The 16,620-nt window shown below is 35.6% G+C and overlaps 1 protein-coding gene across 2 annotated transcripts; it reads right to left on the bottom strand.

Moving 5' to 3' along the window:
• Positions 1-107: 107 nt before the first annotated feature.
• LOC117789073 lies at positions 108-13,027 on the bottom strand. 2 transcript variants are annotated; one of them, XM_034628109.1, is made up of 6 exons: positions 12,953-13,016; positions 12,289-12,752; positions 1,941-2,070; positions 1,312-1,652; positions 1,087-1,252; positions 108-1,005 (listed from the first exon to the last, which is right to left on the bottom strand). In XM_034628109.1, the coding sequence occupies exons 2-6, from the start codon at positions 12,412-12,414 to the stop codon at positions 896-898; spliced, it is 873 nt and encodes a 290-aa protein (XP_034484000.1). In that variant the 5' UTR covers positions 12,415-12,752; positions 12,953-13,016; the 3' UTR covers positions 108-895. The 2 variants fall into 2 exon arrangements, with proteins under 2 accessions (XP_034484000.1, XP_034483992.1); XM_034628101.1 differs by having other exon boundaries at positions 12,289-13,027.
• Positions 13,028-16,620: the final 3,593 nt, after the last annotated feature.

Here is a 16,620-nt window from a genome sequence, read left to right as displayed (position 1 = left end):
GATAGCTGACCATCTCACATCGATATAATGCACTATCGCTATGACAAACCACAAACTCAACCAAATCATCGTCACGTTATATCGATAAGAGTAAAATTCAAATGCATTTTTTTTATAACGTAAGAAACTTTTATTTATTAAATTATAGCTTAACACATGCACACGCACTTGATGTACTTGGAAGACAAACTGACGCTTGCTGCGCATTTGTAAAGTTATATATTCATTACATTCATAAACATATACAAAAATTTATGCTTAGATACATTATTATTATTACATACATATAATTAAGCTACATGTACGTTACATGCTACAATAAATTAAATCTTTATTGTTCTCTCTTATATATTCGCCAGCTACTTATGCTGTGTGCAAGTACATTCTGCATTTGAAATTGGCGCACCAAATACTTTGACGCATTTTGACTCAAGACCCACGATTGCTATACAAATATACATACATACATGCAGATGTATATATATAAGCATATGTAAGATGTATATAGCGCTATATAGACTATCAACTAAACATTTTTGTAAAGTAAAAAAAAAATTATATATATATATATATATATATATATATATAGATGTTATATTTAATTGTTGTATGGGTATGTATGTATGTATGTGTGTGTTTAGCAACAAATACATATATATTTTTCCCGTTTCATGTTTGCTAATTCTTTGCCATTAACTGTTAAGGTTGACAATATAGTTGAAACTGGAAGACATTCGAAATTCGACCTAACCCGATATGTCAATAGCTTTTGTCATTTTTTATTTTTGTTTTTTTTTTTATGTATATTTGTTTTTGTGATTTCTAAACGATTTTGCTTTCAAAGGTTTGTCCAATCTGCTTTCTTTGATTATTTCGTTGTCGCTCTACTGACTCTCTAATAATTATACGGTCCATATTGAGAGCCATGATAGTAGGGACCCGGATAGATTTGCGGTTGTGCATAGTTGGCGTAGGGTGGATACGGGGGCTGCTTTTGCGAATACACTGCAAAAAAAAAAAAAAAAGTAATGCAGTTAGTAAAGTTTCGAACTGGAATTGCAGCTGCTATCAGTTGCAGGAACTTACCGGGCATCAAATACTGCAGATTCAGTTGCTCCTCCTTTTCGCGCTCGTTACGCAGACAGACAGCAGCGCCGGACAACAAAATGGCAGCCAGAAGACAGGTGCCAATGCCTGTCCAGGCCACAATGTATGACCAATCATAGACGATCTTTGTGTTATCACGCAGCACCTGTAAATGCAACGTGTCAGGAGATTATTAGATTATAGAATGTCTAGCTGCCAACGAACCGTATTCCACTGCTGGAAGTAGTCCTCGCCAACGACTTTCTCCTTCTCAAAGAACTCGACCGTATGCCAGAGTCCCATGGCGCCAGCGGCCAGAAGACAAGTGACCAGAAGAAGTATCGATGTGGCTGTTATCGCGCCAGATGAACGCTTCCAGCAGCCGGAGAGTCCCGTCCAGAATGCACAAAAGATGGTCACAAAACTAATGATGAACAGCGCAATGCAGGATCGTGCCAAATGTAATCTCGATGTTGCATCTTCATTGGAAATCTTATCATCCTCCACTTGTGGAAAATAGTCAATGTTCGAGCAGTGCGTCTCAATCGGCGACAAATACGTGGGAACTATTTCAAATGAAGGATTTATTAGTTAAAAACTAAACAATTCATTATTACCAGAAGTCGCAAATATCCCTCAACTCTATAATGTTGTCTTGTCGGTCAATTCAAATTCATTGTCGGAGACATAAAAAAAGTAACAGAAAACACTTTTTACGTAATGAGTTTATACAAAAGTGTTATTCTTTTTTTTATATTTTTTTGCCCAACACAAATTTTAGAACAGAGTGTTCGGAAAAGTGAAAAACCGAGCCGATATTACTTGCGACCTCTGATTAATACTCGTTAGCTTACCTGATGATGCCGGCGGACGCTCCTTGGGATAACATATCCGGAACAGTCCACGGGTTCTCGTATAATAATAGTATTTATTATTCAAATTTTGCAGAAGAGAATCTGCATCCGAGTGTTTGGCGGCAAAGGCCTAAAAGAAAATAAGAAAACAAAACATGACTTGTTTATATGTCGAGTTTAAATATTCCAAAGACTAAATATTATATCCATGAAAAGAGTTCCTCTCTGAGGAGTGAAGAGTGAAGAGTAATAAAAATGCGTATCATTGCCACCTGCTTTATTTATTATCGAACAGCGGGTAACTCACAACCTTACAGATCCCAAGAGAACCAGTTCCTTAGGTGGGCGTCTTAACAAAAGATTTAGCTTATGATTTCAACTATGCAATACACAATATATCTATATGCGTAGTTGTTGTTATTATTGTTGTTGTTGACTGTCGATCATCATCCGGTCATCTTTCGTCTTAATGATACACGGATGTACCTCAGTATAGATCTGACAATGGGTCTCATATTTATCGTAGGTGTACAATCTATATATGTATATGTTTGTCTCTCCGTTTATTTGTATGTACATATGTATTTATCAGATCATGTGGCTAATAAACACGTTTCGTCGTTCTCATACGTCATTACATGCAAAATTCATTGCGAGTTGAGCAATTTCAAGTCTTACAATTGAAGGTTCTCCATTGTGAAGTAACCAAGTTGGAAACTCAGTTAATCATTTTGGAGGTCAAAATGGTTCATCTAGTATTCCTTAACTTTTAATGTGTCATTATCAATCTCAAGTATTAATCTATGTTCATATTAGACCATTCCATAATTTTAGATCATCTTTGATTTATCCATATGTACATTTTTAGATAACGATAGGAGATCACTTTAATATTTTTGTCTCAGTTATATAGATATATTTTCCCACTCAATGCGGCAAACCTTCATGGTTGATCACAACTGATGCTCTATTCAGAAGTTGAGATTAGTTTGAAATCTGAAAACTACTCGTAATTAAACACACTTTGAATCTGCCAAAGATTTATTCACAGCTTATGATCTCAACATTGTAAAACTCAAAATCTTAAAGAATGTCCTTTCTAGCGCATATGAAGTTCAAAGGTTTAAATCCTTTCCTAAGGAACTTTTTTAGTCCTATTCCAAATCTTTAAGAATGATCTTCCCATCTATATACTAACAAATTATCTTAGCAATACAAATCTGCGAACTTTTTTAGAATGACCTCATACAAAGGAATGATCGCCATAATGAAATTCTAAAAACTTTTTAGTCCTATTCCAAATCTTAAAGAATGATCTTCCCAAAAACAAAAATATGGTTTGAGACCAAAGAAAAGAGAGATATAATAACCTGTAATACTTTGATCGACCTTCGAGCTTTCCTCGGTCTATTCGACTTGCCCACTTGTGCGTAACTCCACAATTAGCTGACCAGCTAAGTATATGGCTATGGCCAATTGATGCTCTCGTTTTCCAGGAGCTAAGCGCTCTGCGGCCTGGTACACACGACTGATTTTCAGATTTTCGAGGCACTCTATAGCTGAATGGTTTTCTAATACCCCAACAATTAGTTGCAACTGCAACCGACCAAGTATACTATAAATTCAACGATTCAAAAAGCTATGGCAAGGGAGGAGGAGGCAGTCGAAGCCCTTAATTGACAAGACTTTCATAAGAAAGTTACAAAATTAATCCGTTGTGGAGAGTGGGAAGGCAATGCGCTAATAAAAGACCAGACCAGACCAGTAACCCAATGTTAACCAAATACAGGTCCGAGGGGCCATAACCAAACCAAGCGAAGCGAGTCAAACATTTCATAAGAGATCTGGGCGGGCAACACCTTCCAGTTCCCAGTTCGCGTATGTTGTCTTTTCTCTTCTTTTCCTTGCTTTGCTTTTCATTTCATTTCCATTTCAATTTTTTTTTTTTTTTTTTGGTAACAGCCCTATGCAGTCATTATGTTGTGTTGCGTAAGCGAAAAACAGTTTTCACAAGCACCCAATTTACATAAGTCCAGTTCTCCAGTTCCGATGCAAGTTTTCAATATGAGACCCCCTCGACTTACCCTCATCCCCCCGCCCTGTTCTGTCCGGGCCTTCTCATACCCACTGTCGATAAAAACATGTTAACTTTTCTTTGGCGTTGTCTGTCGTTGTTATTGTTTTCCGTGTCTCATAGTTATTTAAGTACCGGACATTAAGTAAAACACGTTTCGCGTTTTTGGTGGCAGACAAAACTATTTTCTCATTTCTTTAGAGCGAGAGTGCCATAGAGAGACAGCGGGGACGGGGGACAGGTGAGTAGCCGAAAGTTGCCACTAGAGTAGCTGATTAACATTTTTCCAAACCACACACACACACACACACAAAATGTAGAATTTCATGTGGCAAACGTGTGAAACGTGATTCCAATTCAAATTGTTGGTTTCTGTGACTCAGTTACAAATCTCTCATGCGGGCTAATACAAATACGTGTTTTTATATCGACAGCTCAAGATTAGCATGTATAATAATATCTCATAATCTGTCTGCTGAGCGATCTTAAATTACTCAAAGCGTTATCACAATTAGAACTAACAGATCGCACCACCTGATTGAAGAAATCTTAAAGTAAGCTGTTTGATTTTTGCGATCACTCGAGCTGAAACTTAAGCTTTCGAGGTTTCGATATCTATTCAGAGGAAACTGGCGTAAGTCGGACAAAAATTTTGACTTGTAAAGTTCCTAGGTCAAAAATTTGACTAACTTTAAACTTTCATAACTTTGTAAAAACTAAACCGATTTTGAAGCGGCATGTCATTTTGATCATTGTTTGGCCTCTTAATTCATTCTGCATTTAAAGTTAATTAATTTCGTAAAAAAAAAAATTCCCTCTAAATATGGATTTAGATTTTAATACCATAGGGTCCCCCCTTTGAAATTTTGAAAAATTAAAATTTTAAATCTCAAGTTTTCACTTTTAATCAACTCCTTATAGCGAAATTAGTATAAAACTACACTTTAAACTTGATTCTGATGGCTTTCATTTTCTTGTAAAAAATCTTGTCAAAATTAAGAAATATTTTGACTTGTAAAGTTGCTTGGTCAGAGGCTTGACCAACTTCGAACTGTCATAACTTTGGCAAAACTTTACCGATTTTTAAGCGGAATGTCATCTTGATCATGGTTTGGCATCTAAATTTATTCTGCATTCAAATTTTATTAAATTTGATAAAAAAAATTTTATTCCTCTGGATCTAGATATTTACTTCGATGTCATAATTATTACAAAACGACAAAAACCTTATAATTTTAAAATGTTTCAAAATTTATTTTGAGTACCGTTACGTACCGGTACTGATACCGAAACAGAAAGAAGAAAACTTAAATAGAACCTTTGACCGAAATAGTTGTTTCGTAACCTTTATTGGTTTCGGTTTGATACCATGGATTAAACCCTACCTACAGGGTCTACAGTTACCAGTTTCCAGATCATAGACAACACATGGCGCCTTTAGCTTTAACTGAATAACTACAGATCTGGCTGATATTAATAAGACACAAGTATTTTTATGACACAGCCAAACGAGTTTTGTTGAGAGAGGCAGAAAGACTATGAGAGATGGAGAGACAGCGGAGAGCGGATGTTGGTGATTAGCCAATCGACAACATGTGCAAGGCGGCGAAAAAAGCCAAGTCTGACCAAGTGGTAAACTGGATCAGTTCTACGTGTGGTGCAGGATGCCAACCACACTCAAGTTGTAGTGCTCCAAGGCCACGATCCGGTAAAAGACATGGTATGACACCAACAATTTCAATTACAATGCGAAAAAAAAGCTCAGCTCAAAAATACTCGTACTACAAAAACCAAAACATAAGAGAAGAGAAGAAAAAAAATGCAGGCGACACATTTTTTGGGTGCGGCAAATTAGAAAACTCAACAAAAAAAATAACAACACTCCCAATATTGTCGTTGGTTTCGTCTCTGAATAATTTATTGGGATTGGAATGCATGGCAGTTATTTTTGGTGCACATATTTTAGCTTGGTTGTATTTCGGATTTCGTATTTCTTGTTTTTTTATGTTATTGTTTTCTTGACTTCATTTGACTTTGTTTTATAACTTTGCCAATCGGGTTTCTAATTTTGTTGCAAAGATCGTGGGAGCGTGACATTGACAGTAGATCTTCATTTCAATATCTCAATCGTTTCAGTCTCTGCGTACTGAAGTACAATGTCCAAATTCCACACCGAAATCGAAGTAATATCACCTATAACTGTGACCAGTTAAGAGCCCGATACGGAAGTCGCCCCGAAATTTTGCTCAAATTTGAAACAAGTCAAACAGATAAATAAAAAAAAATCTCATTAAATTTAAGTCCAAAATGATTCAATTTCAATTACTTGTTTGTTCAACCCAAAAAAGTCTGTTTTTTTTTTATAAAATTTTTTTTTTGTAGGAAGCGAAAGCGTTTGAAATCACACACTCGAAATAATTACGATTGAAGTGAGTTCAAAATATGTGTGAGAAAGATTGGAATCTGCGGAATCTTGAGAACATCGCATGTTTATGATAATGACCGTAGCGAAAGCTCTGATTGCTTTTAGAACGTGCAAAATAGACTAATACCACAATTCTTTTTAGCATGTATTAAATGTTTTTTTTGTTTTTTTTTTTGTACCGAAATATGATTTAAAGAGAAAATAATAATCAAGAGTTAAGCTAAAAAAAAAAGTTTACCTAACTGTAACGTAACCTTATTGAAAAGCAATACAGCAATAGGAATTACCAACATTCTTTACATATTTCGTCTGCCCCTGAGTCTTGGAACCACGCCCAGGGACTTAACCAAGAAGCAATCACCCAACCAACCACCACCAAGTGCTGATTAAGCCAGTTGTCAGTTGTTGAAACCCAACGCCAAATGCAATTCACTTTATGCAAATGTGTTTTGGTTCTCGCTTGGCTTTCATAACGTCGCTGAGACTAATATTACTTATAGAGAGGTGATATATCATTTTGGAATTTCACATGATGTCAGCAAATAAAATACAATCTAACCAGTTAATGATGCTCACCGGAGACAGTCTCTGGCTTAAAGTCTGCTGACGCTTCAATAATAAATACACGGTTAATTAGTAACTAATTGGTTGGAAGTCAGCTCCCTACAAGATACCCTGTTCTTTGTTAAATAAGCCAGATCATTATCATTATGAAACATATTGAACCGATACAAAATATATTTAAGTGTCCAATTTTTAAAACTGTTTCTTAAGAAATCATCTTATAAGTTACTATTGTAAAAACTTGTCCTGACTTACTCACTCACTGACTGATCATAGCACAGACCAAACCATAAGACTGAGGAGGCTGAAATTTTCACTCAATATACATATGTATATATTATTTGTGGGAGTGGCATCCAATATTGTAAATAAGTTATATCGTCCCGGCTGTTGATGCTGATTAAAAATATTTATACCTTATGGGCTCTGACTGTTAAATACTTTGCTCGACCAGGGTATAAAATAACAATTTCACCATGTACAAAAATATGCAAGATATTAATGATATTTACGTACGTATGGGCAAAGGGTACACAGAAAAAGAGAAACATAAATGAAATCTTTGCTTGAATGCGGTCGTTGTGTCGTCGCTGTTGCTGGTGTTTGTGCTGGTCACACATGGCGTATGAGCAATTTGGCAAAAGCTTAATTAATTTCCAGAGTCTCAAATTAACATGTGTTTCATCTATCATCTTGACAAATCAAAGCGCTTACTAAGCGTAAAAATACGACACGAAATTCATTCATTGAAAATCAAAAGAAAGAGGAGAGAAAAAACATTGCGCCAATCCCAAAACTAAATAAATAAAAAAAAAAATTAAAAAAAACTCATGTGGAATAAGGTAAAAACAACAAGTGAGTAAGTATAACAGCAGCTTTTCATTTCTGTTCATTTCATTTAATTTCTTTTGGGTTTTTCTCCCCAAGGCAACAACAAAAGTTGACGCTCGTTGCATTGCCCGTAAAACAACGCCAGGCAGCTCCAAAACGAGCCAGTTCCCGCACCCGTCCCCGTCCCCGTCCCCATCCTCGCCAAATGAAATGCAGCAAGACGAAACGAAATGAAATGAGAGAAAAGAAAACAGAAAACGAGATATAAAGACAAGAAGAAGAAAACAAGGCAATAAGTGCAATGGATAGAAGGGTTTTCTCTTTTAACGAGCCAACAACCGAACGAGCGAACGAGCCAAGCAAAAAAAAAACGCTGGCCAAAAGCGCAGTTTCATCAATCGGATTGTCGTCCGTTTTGGATCGGATCGTGGATTGGATCGTGGATTCAACAACTACGACTTGGCTTTGACAAACAACAACAACAACAACAACAACAACAACAACAACAACAACTTAGGGCTGCCGGCGGGCAGGCGATCGATCCGTAGATCGGTAGAAGTCGGCGACGCAACGGGTATCGCATACAAATTTTAAGCAACTTGAAAACGTGAAACGAGTGAAAACTCAAAACCTGTTTGCCAGATATATGTGTTTGTACGTTCATACATATATAGGCGTGTTTAAGCAAACCCCCCCCCTGACTCCCCCTCTCTCTCTCTCTCTCTGGCTCGCGCTCTCTCTGTCGGTCTTTAGTAACCCCTACGTCCATCCTCCCATCAGCCAAATAGCTTTGGCTTTGGCTAAGGCAGCGAAATAAATACGAAATACGAAACAAACAACAACGACAACAAAAAAAAAACAATTTTTGCTTTGGCACGCTGACAGGTACTGAAAACCAGAAAGAATCTACAGAAGAAGAAGAAGCAAATGAAGAAAGAAGTGGAAGAAGCAGAAAGAAACACTAAGAAAGAAGTTGTTGCCATTGATGTTGAAGTTCTTGTTTTCTATGGAAGCGCTTGAACTTTGTTTGAACGCACAAAAATGAATTGAAAGAAAAGAGATAGAGATATATTTAGATAAAGAAACAGAGACTTGTACGTTTGTATTGCTGATAACAGTAATCCACTAAGATGAAATTCTAAAAAAGCAAACAAATGAGACAAACGCATTAAAAGAAACATAGAACAAATCGAAATCCGGAAACTTTGGTTATTTTGTACTGAAACTCATTTTTTTTTTTAGTTTTCAAATCAGTACAGCCTTGTAAAGAAAAGAAAAATTGTAATTCTTTAGGATATGAGCATGAGATATTTTTATACAATATTAATTTATTATGCGTCATTGAAAGTTTTTTTTTTTTTTTTTTTTTTTTTACTTATGTCATTCAAAGTTTTTTTGTTCTTTTCTGAAAATTATTTGTACATTTTGTTTAGGAATTATTATGATATTTTTTGTAATTCGTACTGATGTATATTAAATATGGATTTTAGGAATTGCAAATACTTATTCAAACTTTAGTACGGGTTTTATCTCTGGGTATTGCATCTCAATTCCACACAATCTTTTTTCATCAAAGATAAAAACCTCTTGTGGATTTCTTAGGTATTTTTAAGATCCAAGAACTATGCTTACTTTTAAACTCATTTACCATTAACCAAATCAACAACAATTCGTAGCGAAACAATTGATTTGACATGGGTATGTTGGTCAAAATCAGTGCAGTGTTACAAATGGATTGCTAACGTAGCAAATCTTAATTATACACTCTGTTCTACATGCTGAGTTTATAAGTGCAGTATGTACCAGAGTTGTTAACTACCAGCCACAGTAAAGGAACAAACCGACCAGAGATGTAAAAGAACCAGAAAAAAAGATAATGAAACAAATAATTTTGATTAAATGTTGATTTTTAATAAATTTGTGTTATAGAACACTTAAGATTTCCGGTTAGGGCATGATAAATATTTTTTCGAAAAGAGTAAATTAAAAAAGAAGAAATATATCCGAAAAAAGGTCAAAAAGCACAGCTGTGTGCCTGCAAAGAGAGAGAGGGCACATTTGGGTTATCACAGCGCCATCTCTTTGTCCCCAGATCTCACACTAGAGTTGTATCGAATCGTTCGGACTACGATCTATTAAACTAATCCCTAAAGTGAACGAACGAAATAAATCCCTGATTATAGGTCATTTGGTTCAGTGACTAGAATCTCAAGATAGTTCATTCAGTGAAGAGATCCCAAAACAAATCGTTCAGTGAATAGATCCCAATACATTTCGTTGGTTGATTCAAATCCCATTTTATTTCACTAGAGACACACTGTTGATAATATATATTAAAATTATATATTAAAATTAGGACTAAATAATAATCAATTAATGGCTTTTATTTAATAAATATGAATTTCATAATTTCATCAAAAATCAGTTAAATGTTTGATAACAGATATAAAAATTAAAGCCTCAATCAAAAACTATTTCATATAGTAATTTGTTATAAACAAATAGAAAATTCCTTAAAACACATATCAAAACCATGGTCCATAGCGTGCCTCAAACCAACTCAGTTGTGGCCTAGTCCAACGAACGAACAATATTTGGATTGAGATCCATTCACTGAACGAACAATATGGGATCTATACACTGAACTTACTATATGGGATCTATTCAGTGAACGAACGAACTATTTGAAAGATTAGTTCGTTCATAAAAAACTTAACAAAATCCTTCAATTGAACTACGATGAACAACTCTATCTCACTCTAACATATTTAATTAGCTTTTGCCTTCAGTTGAAAAGCGAGTTGGCAGCCCCGACGGCTGATGATAGGATTAACCTTTAAGTTAAGCCCAAGTAACCCAAACGTCAAACGCCAAAGTCAAAAACGTGCAAATATTTTCAGCACACGCTGTTGTTAACTTGTTTTGGTATGCGAGGTATGTACATTGTACACTGTATACACATACATATGTACATACATACATGCATAGTTGATTTTGACGCTCTTACTCTTTTCCTCTCTGGTTTTGCTTAAAGCTCTCTCTTTTCCTTGACGTCTAATGCTCTAAGCGAGTACTACTTCCTCACCGCATTGTTGCACCTACAGGCCGTTGTTTTTTGTAGCTGTTTTTATTTGTATTACATGCAAAATGAGAAATTGCCGCTGCTGCTTCTTCTTCTCCCACAGCGTCTTCTTCTTTTGCTCGCCTCCCACCTGCCGCGCAGTCGCGTCGCTTGGCTTGGCTAAGCGCTCGCGTAGAAAGTTTTAGCGTTAACGGCCAACCAACCGCCCAACCACCTAACCGCCTGTCCGCCCCTTTGATCGTGCGCTGCGCTTGCCTGAGACTATTGTTGTTGTTGTTATTGTTGCTGTTTGCTTTCGACCTTTCTTCTTTTCATATGCCTCACACACTGCGCTATGCCCTTATTTCTTCGTTCGCTAAGCAACAACACAACAACACGCGCGTCTGTTACTGTTACTGCTGCTGTTTCTGCTGCTGCTGCTGCGGACGCCAACGCCAACGCTGACGCCGACGTAGATCGTTGCAGCGAACAGCTTTGCAAGGCACAGTGGGACACTTCAGACGTAGTCTAGGCAACTTTGAAATGCTTCAATGCCCGCCAAACTCGTGTAATTTTTTTTTACCAACTCGGTTAATTGTACAACTTATTGCAACGTGTTTGGACAAGTTCGGTATCGATTGCGCTTAGATCAAAATAATTGGATATTTGATCTGGTTTTATAAACTAAATTCAATTCTAAAATTTAGAAATTTGCATAAACAAAGATTTACAGCAAAGTGCGAACTCTAAAAAACCACAAGAACGCAATACAAGTGTATAGAATTGATAGATTTCTGTAAGACCATATTATGAATATTTCCAGGAACATACAGTACATATGGACCATGATGATTTCATCATGATATGGACATACATTTAGTCAAAAAAATGTTTTAATAAAATAAGAATTCACATATTTCCTACTTTTTCGTTTATTGATTAACAAATTAGGAAATAAAGAAGTCTTAAAGTAAGTCAGAAACAAAAACTTTAAGAATCCCAAATTTATTAAATTGTTTTAACTTCACACTATTGTGTTTTATTCTATTTTTAATATTTAATTTTTTTAAATTCTGGCTTTTTACATATGTTTTAAAAGTGTCTGCCCATTGTATCATAGTTTCGGCTTCTGCTTCGACATCATCTTTGTCTTTGCCTCTTCTGCCTGTGCACTTCTATGAAGCTGAGAGGCCTTGATTCGATTTGAACCCATTGTTTTTTTTTTTTTTTTTTTTTTGTCTTTGGCGGGGGTGTGAGATACACACACACACATGTGCACATACGTATGTATTTGTAGTATGCATAACGAGACGGGAGATGCGATATTCAAGATATTATGTACATAGATATAAACGATGCGTTTGCTATCATTTTGTTGACGCTTTACACTAACCTGTATCTGATTGCGTCTGACATCATAATGCAACCAATTGTCTGTGGAGAAGGCGATCGCGAGCAGCGCTGTGGCGATAATAGCACAGATTGTCGCTATCGATAGCGTGACGGCTGAGCAGGGCATTTTGATAAGTTGATCGGAAGATGTTGATTTTTTTTAGCTGCTCCTTTTGCACTGTAACTTCTTCTGTAACTACTTCTGTTACTGCTACGGCTGTAGCTGTTACTGTAGTTGGTATTGCCTCCTTCTACTGTATTCTGCCGTTAAACGCTTATTGTTGTTGTTGCTGTTGTTGTGACTTCGAAGATTTTCCGAACGAGTAAAATTAACAACGAAAAAATACAGTTCTTCAGTTGTGGTTGTAGTTGTAATTGCTTCTTTTTTTTTGTTATTATTATTGTTACTCTTCTGTTCACAGCTAGCTTCTGCTGCTTCTTTTTATTCCAGCAACCAGTTAGCTGCTGCTGCGGCGACGACACAGAAAAAAAAAACACGAAAAAAATAAGTGTATAATAATTTAGCAGCGGCAGCGACAGCGACAAACGGGAATGAGCCAGGCACAGTAACCGACAACAGCTCACACGCAGACACACTACACACACACACACACAGACGCAGACGCAGACAGAGAGTAACAGGTATCAGACACACACGCACACACGTTAAGACGTTGCTAATGCGACAAACGACACCGACAAACTGCGCTCAAGACAACGTTCGCCAGCGGACTAAACGAAAAATCTCTGAGCCAAGTTTCAACAGCTTAGCTCAAACGAAACGTTCGCGACGGCGACGGCGACGTCGACGACGACGTTGACTTTAACGTCGGCTGCGACAGCGGCAGCGAAATGCAACCGACCCAGCTCTTCTACCTGCTGGATAAGACCACTAAACAACAACAATAGCAAAGACGACTGAGACAAACAAGAAGAAAATCACAAAAACAATGTACACCATATCGTTGCTGTTTTTGTTGCTGTCGCCGACGACGACGATGTTTTTGGTCTTGTGTGTGTATGTATATGCTCTTGCTGTTGTTGCTTTTATTGTAAAAGCCTGTTGATATTTTTCTTGTTTTGCTGCTTTGTCATATAAAAGACGAAGGCAGGAACAGGAGCAGGGTAAACTAAGAAATACACTGCAAGAAGTTGTAAGAACCAAGGAGTCCAAAGTTATTTAATTTAATTTAATTTGTACATTTGAAGCATACATATGTTTGTATGTGATTGGTGTTGAATTTATATATTAGTTTTTTTTAGCAGACCAGAGTTAAGTAAGTTGCCCACATTTCTTTCAGTATACTGCCAAATAATGTAGTGGCGTTGCAGCTGTGTTCAGCAAGAGATGCTGCGGCTGCGGCTGCGCTGTTGACGTCGCTGCCACTCGGCGCAGGTAAACAACAACACACAGCACAGCAATTGGTATGCGTTTCTTCAAGTTTGTATTTGTGTGTGTGTGTTTGGCATTGGCATGCCGTTTCGTTGTTGTTTTCATCAGTTTTATAGTTGTCTTCTATTTTGGGTTTATACATAGATATTGCGTGGGTTTTTTCTCAATTGCATTTTTGGGCGCGCTCTCGACGGCAACGCTGCAAAAACGATTTTGATGTGTTTGTGTGTGTGCGTGTGTGTGTGTGTGTGTAAATGTATTCTTGGTCAAATACCAGAATTACACTAGATAAGTAAAAACATACGAATGCAACACAAAACAGGATAGGCTCAATTCTCAATTGTAACTGCAGTAGAAACACAGCCAGTCAAGATTGTCTTTTGACCAAATTTAAATTTAAATATAAATATTTTCTTTTGCAAAAACTATATATGTATGTACATACATATTTTTTTAAACCATAATGGAAACCTTTACCTTTAACCGGTATTTACCGATTGCAATTGGGAACCAAAACAACACTGTTTTTATTATACCGAAACCGAAAACCTGATATTATTTAGATCGAAATAACATACATATTAGTAGCCGATTCATGTATAACGATTTATTTCGGTTCAATCAAATCAAATAGATTTTTTGTAACCGATAACCGAAAATGAAAATACAAACACAACCGAAACTTTAACTAAAACCGATATTCGATTCGGTTTTATACCCTTTTTTTTTATGTATATGCATGTATATACTACATATGTATTTTTTTAAATTCGTATTTTATTTATTTTTGGCAATGTTTCTTAAAACAAGTTAAAAAAAATTAAAAATATTTTTCATCGATTTTAACATTTTTTCAAAATAAAAAATTAACAAATATAGGAAAATCTTTTTTAACTAACTGTATGTACTGCCTATGTGTTTGTTGTTGCTTTTGGCTGGCCAAAACATGTCTACGCCTGTCCGTCGCTCAAACAGTCACACCGTCGTCTGTCTGTTTGTCAATTTGTCCATACTTCGTTTTCTTTTCGCATGCCGTTTGCATTCCACAGCGTCAAGTCAAGATTGTTGTTGTTTGTGGTAGTTGTTATTGCTGCTGTTGCTGCTTTTGGCTTGTTGTTATTGCCAATAGATTATTATTACATATGTATGTAGGTATGTACATATGTATGTAATTATGTATGCGATGGGGGCATTTAATTCACATTTTAGCAAAAATTATTAAATATTTGACAGCAACAATAAAATTAGCATTCAGTGATAACGGCAATGGCAACGAAAGTGAGAGCGACAAGTGAAAAGACTTCCGCTGACCGCTCAAAGAATCGCTAATTTATGTACATATGTACTTAAGCACATATGTATGTAAAGTTAGTCAAGAAAGTGTTTTGAAACCATCAAAAATAAATACATTTTCTCTTGCAAAATTAAATATTTTTTATGCATGTTTATTTTATTTCTTATTAATTTTTTTTGTGTACGGCTTTAAGAATAAGTCAAATAAAAATAAATAAATGCATTATGGTTTTCGAAAATTGGTTAGACAAAAGCTTTGTATGTCGCATTTAAATTTTTCTATTTCAAAAAAATAAGATCTTTTAAATGAGATTATTATGCAAATTAAAAATAAATATTAAAAACAATGCTTACACCTTAGCAACATAATTGAATTTAAAACTTAAGCCGATATTAACCGTCATACATACCAATTCATATTTACTTTTCAGCCATTTTGGCTGGAATAATTTCGGTTTCGGTATAATCGGCTACGATTTCAGTTACGGTTTTCAATTTCAATCGGTTAATACCGGTTAACGGTTAATCCCTGTGAATAACATTGAACTTAACTTTTTACAAAAATATAAAACTAAATATGAAAATTTTTAATTTTGTCAGAACAATTTTTTGGATAACTGTGTGATGTATGCGTATTGGTAAGGCCAAGCATAAGCTTTAAGCCATCCGTCCGGCCATCCATTCCAAAAAGAGCTACCGGCTGGTTGCCCTGTCACCGTAGACGCGTTTTTGTAATTTTAATAACTTTTCATTGTTTGGCCAATGGGCAAACACAAAACGTGTTCGTTGTTGCCTTTGCAGTGAAAGTAACAGGTGACCGCAACGGTCAACGCCGAACATATGCATGTACAGTGGCTCACAGCTTATTCGACCCAGTACATTTTTACCTGATTGCTTACTATATTTCAAATATAACACTCGTATCCATATGTACATATATTACAAATTAAATGAAATTATTTTGCTTAAGTTTAAAAGTTAATTACGCTTACATATTAATTTATATCTCCATTTCCTTGGATATTTCTATGCATATGTATGTATGAATGTACATTGTTGACCCGCACAGAGACCCTTGCGCATGAAAGTCGCCAAACAGTCAAGCGTGTGAAAGAGAAAGAACGTCTACGTCAGCTTTGGCACAACAAATTTCTAAAGTTTTCAGTCAACCAATGTGGAATAAAACAAGAAAACAACAATACAATAACACTCTTCGTTTGTATTTTTTGCAATCAGTAAACCAAAACCAAAAAAGACCGTTAAAAGAATAAATATTTTTCAAAATTATACAATGAGTAGTGTTAAAATAAATTTAAAAAAAACAAATATAAAAACAAACTATAATATTTTAATCAAAAAATATGTTTAAAAATTAAGGGAAGAATTCACTTAAAGCTTAAATTTTAATTATTTCTTTTGGTTGACCAGCCATTTTTTCCTTTTACCGAGCTGCAAAACTTTCTTTTGCAATAACATGCAATACACCAAAATTTCTTATTTTTGTCGTAATTAGCGATCTAAGCTAATAACTTTTATTTCCGATAAAAAATGATAAAAATCATTTTTAATTCTTATTAACAGTTGTTCTTAATTTAACAGTTGTTAATTTGCAATTCAAATAAATGATTCAATTTGTTCGCAATGCGC

The sequence above is a fragment of the Drosophila innubila genome, chromosome X (assembly GCF_004354385.1).
Source record: "Drosophila innubila isolate TH190305 chromosome X, UK_Dinn_1.0, whole genome shotgun sequence".
Taxonomy (NCBI): domain Eukaryota; kingdom Metazoa; phylum Arthropoda; class Insecta; order Diptera; family Drosophilidae; genus Drosophila; species Drosophila innubila.
The sequence above is the reverse complement of the archived record's forward strand: the minus strand, read 5'-3'. Positions and strand labels throughout refer to the sequence as shown.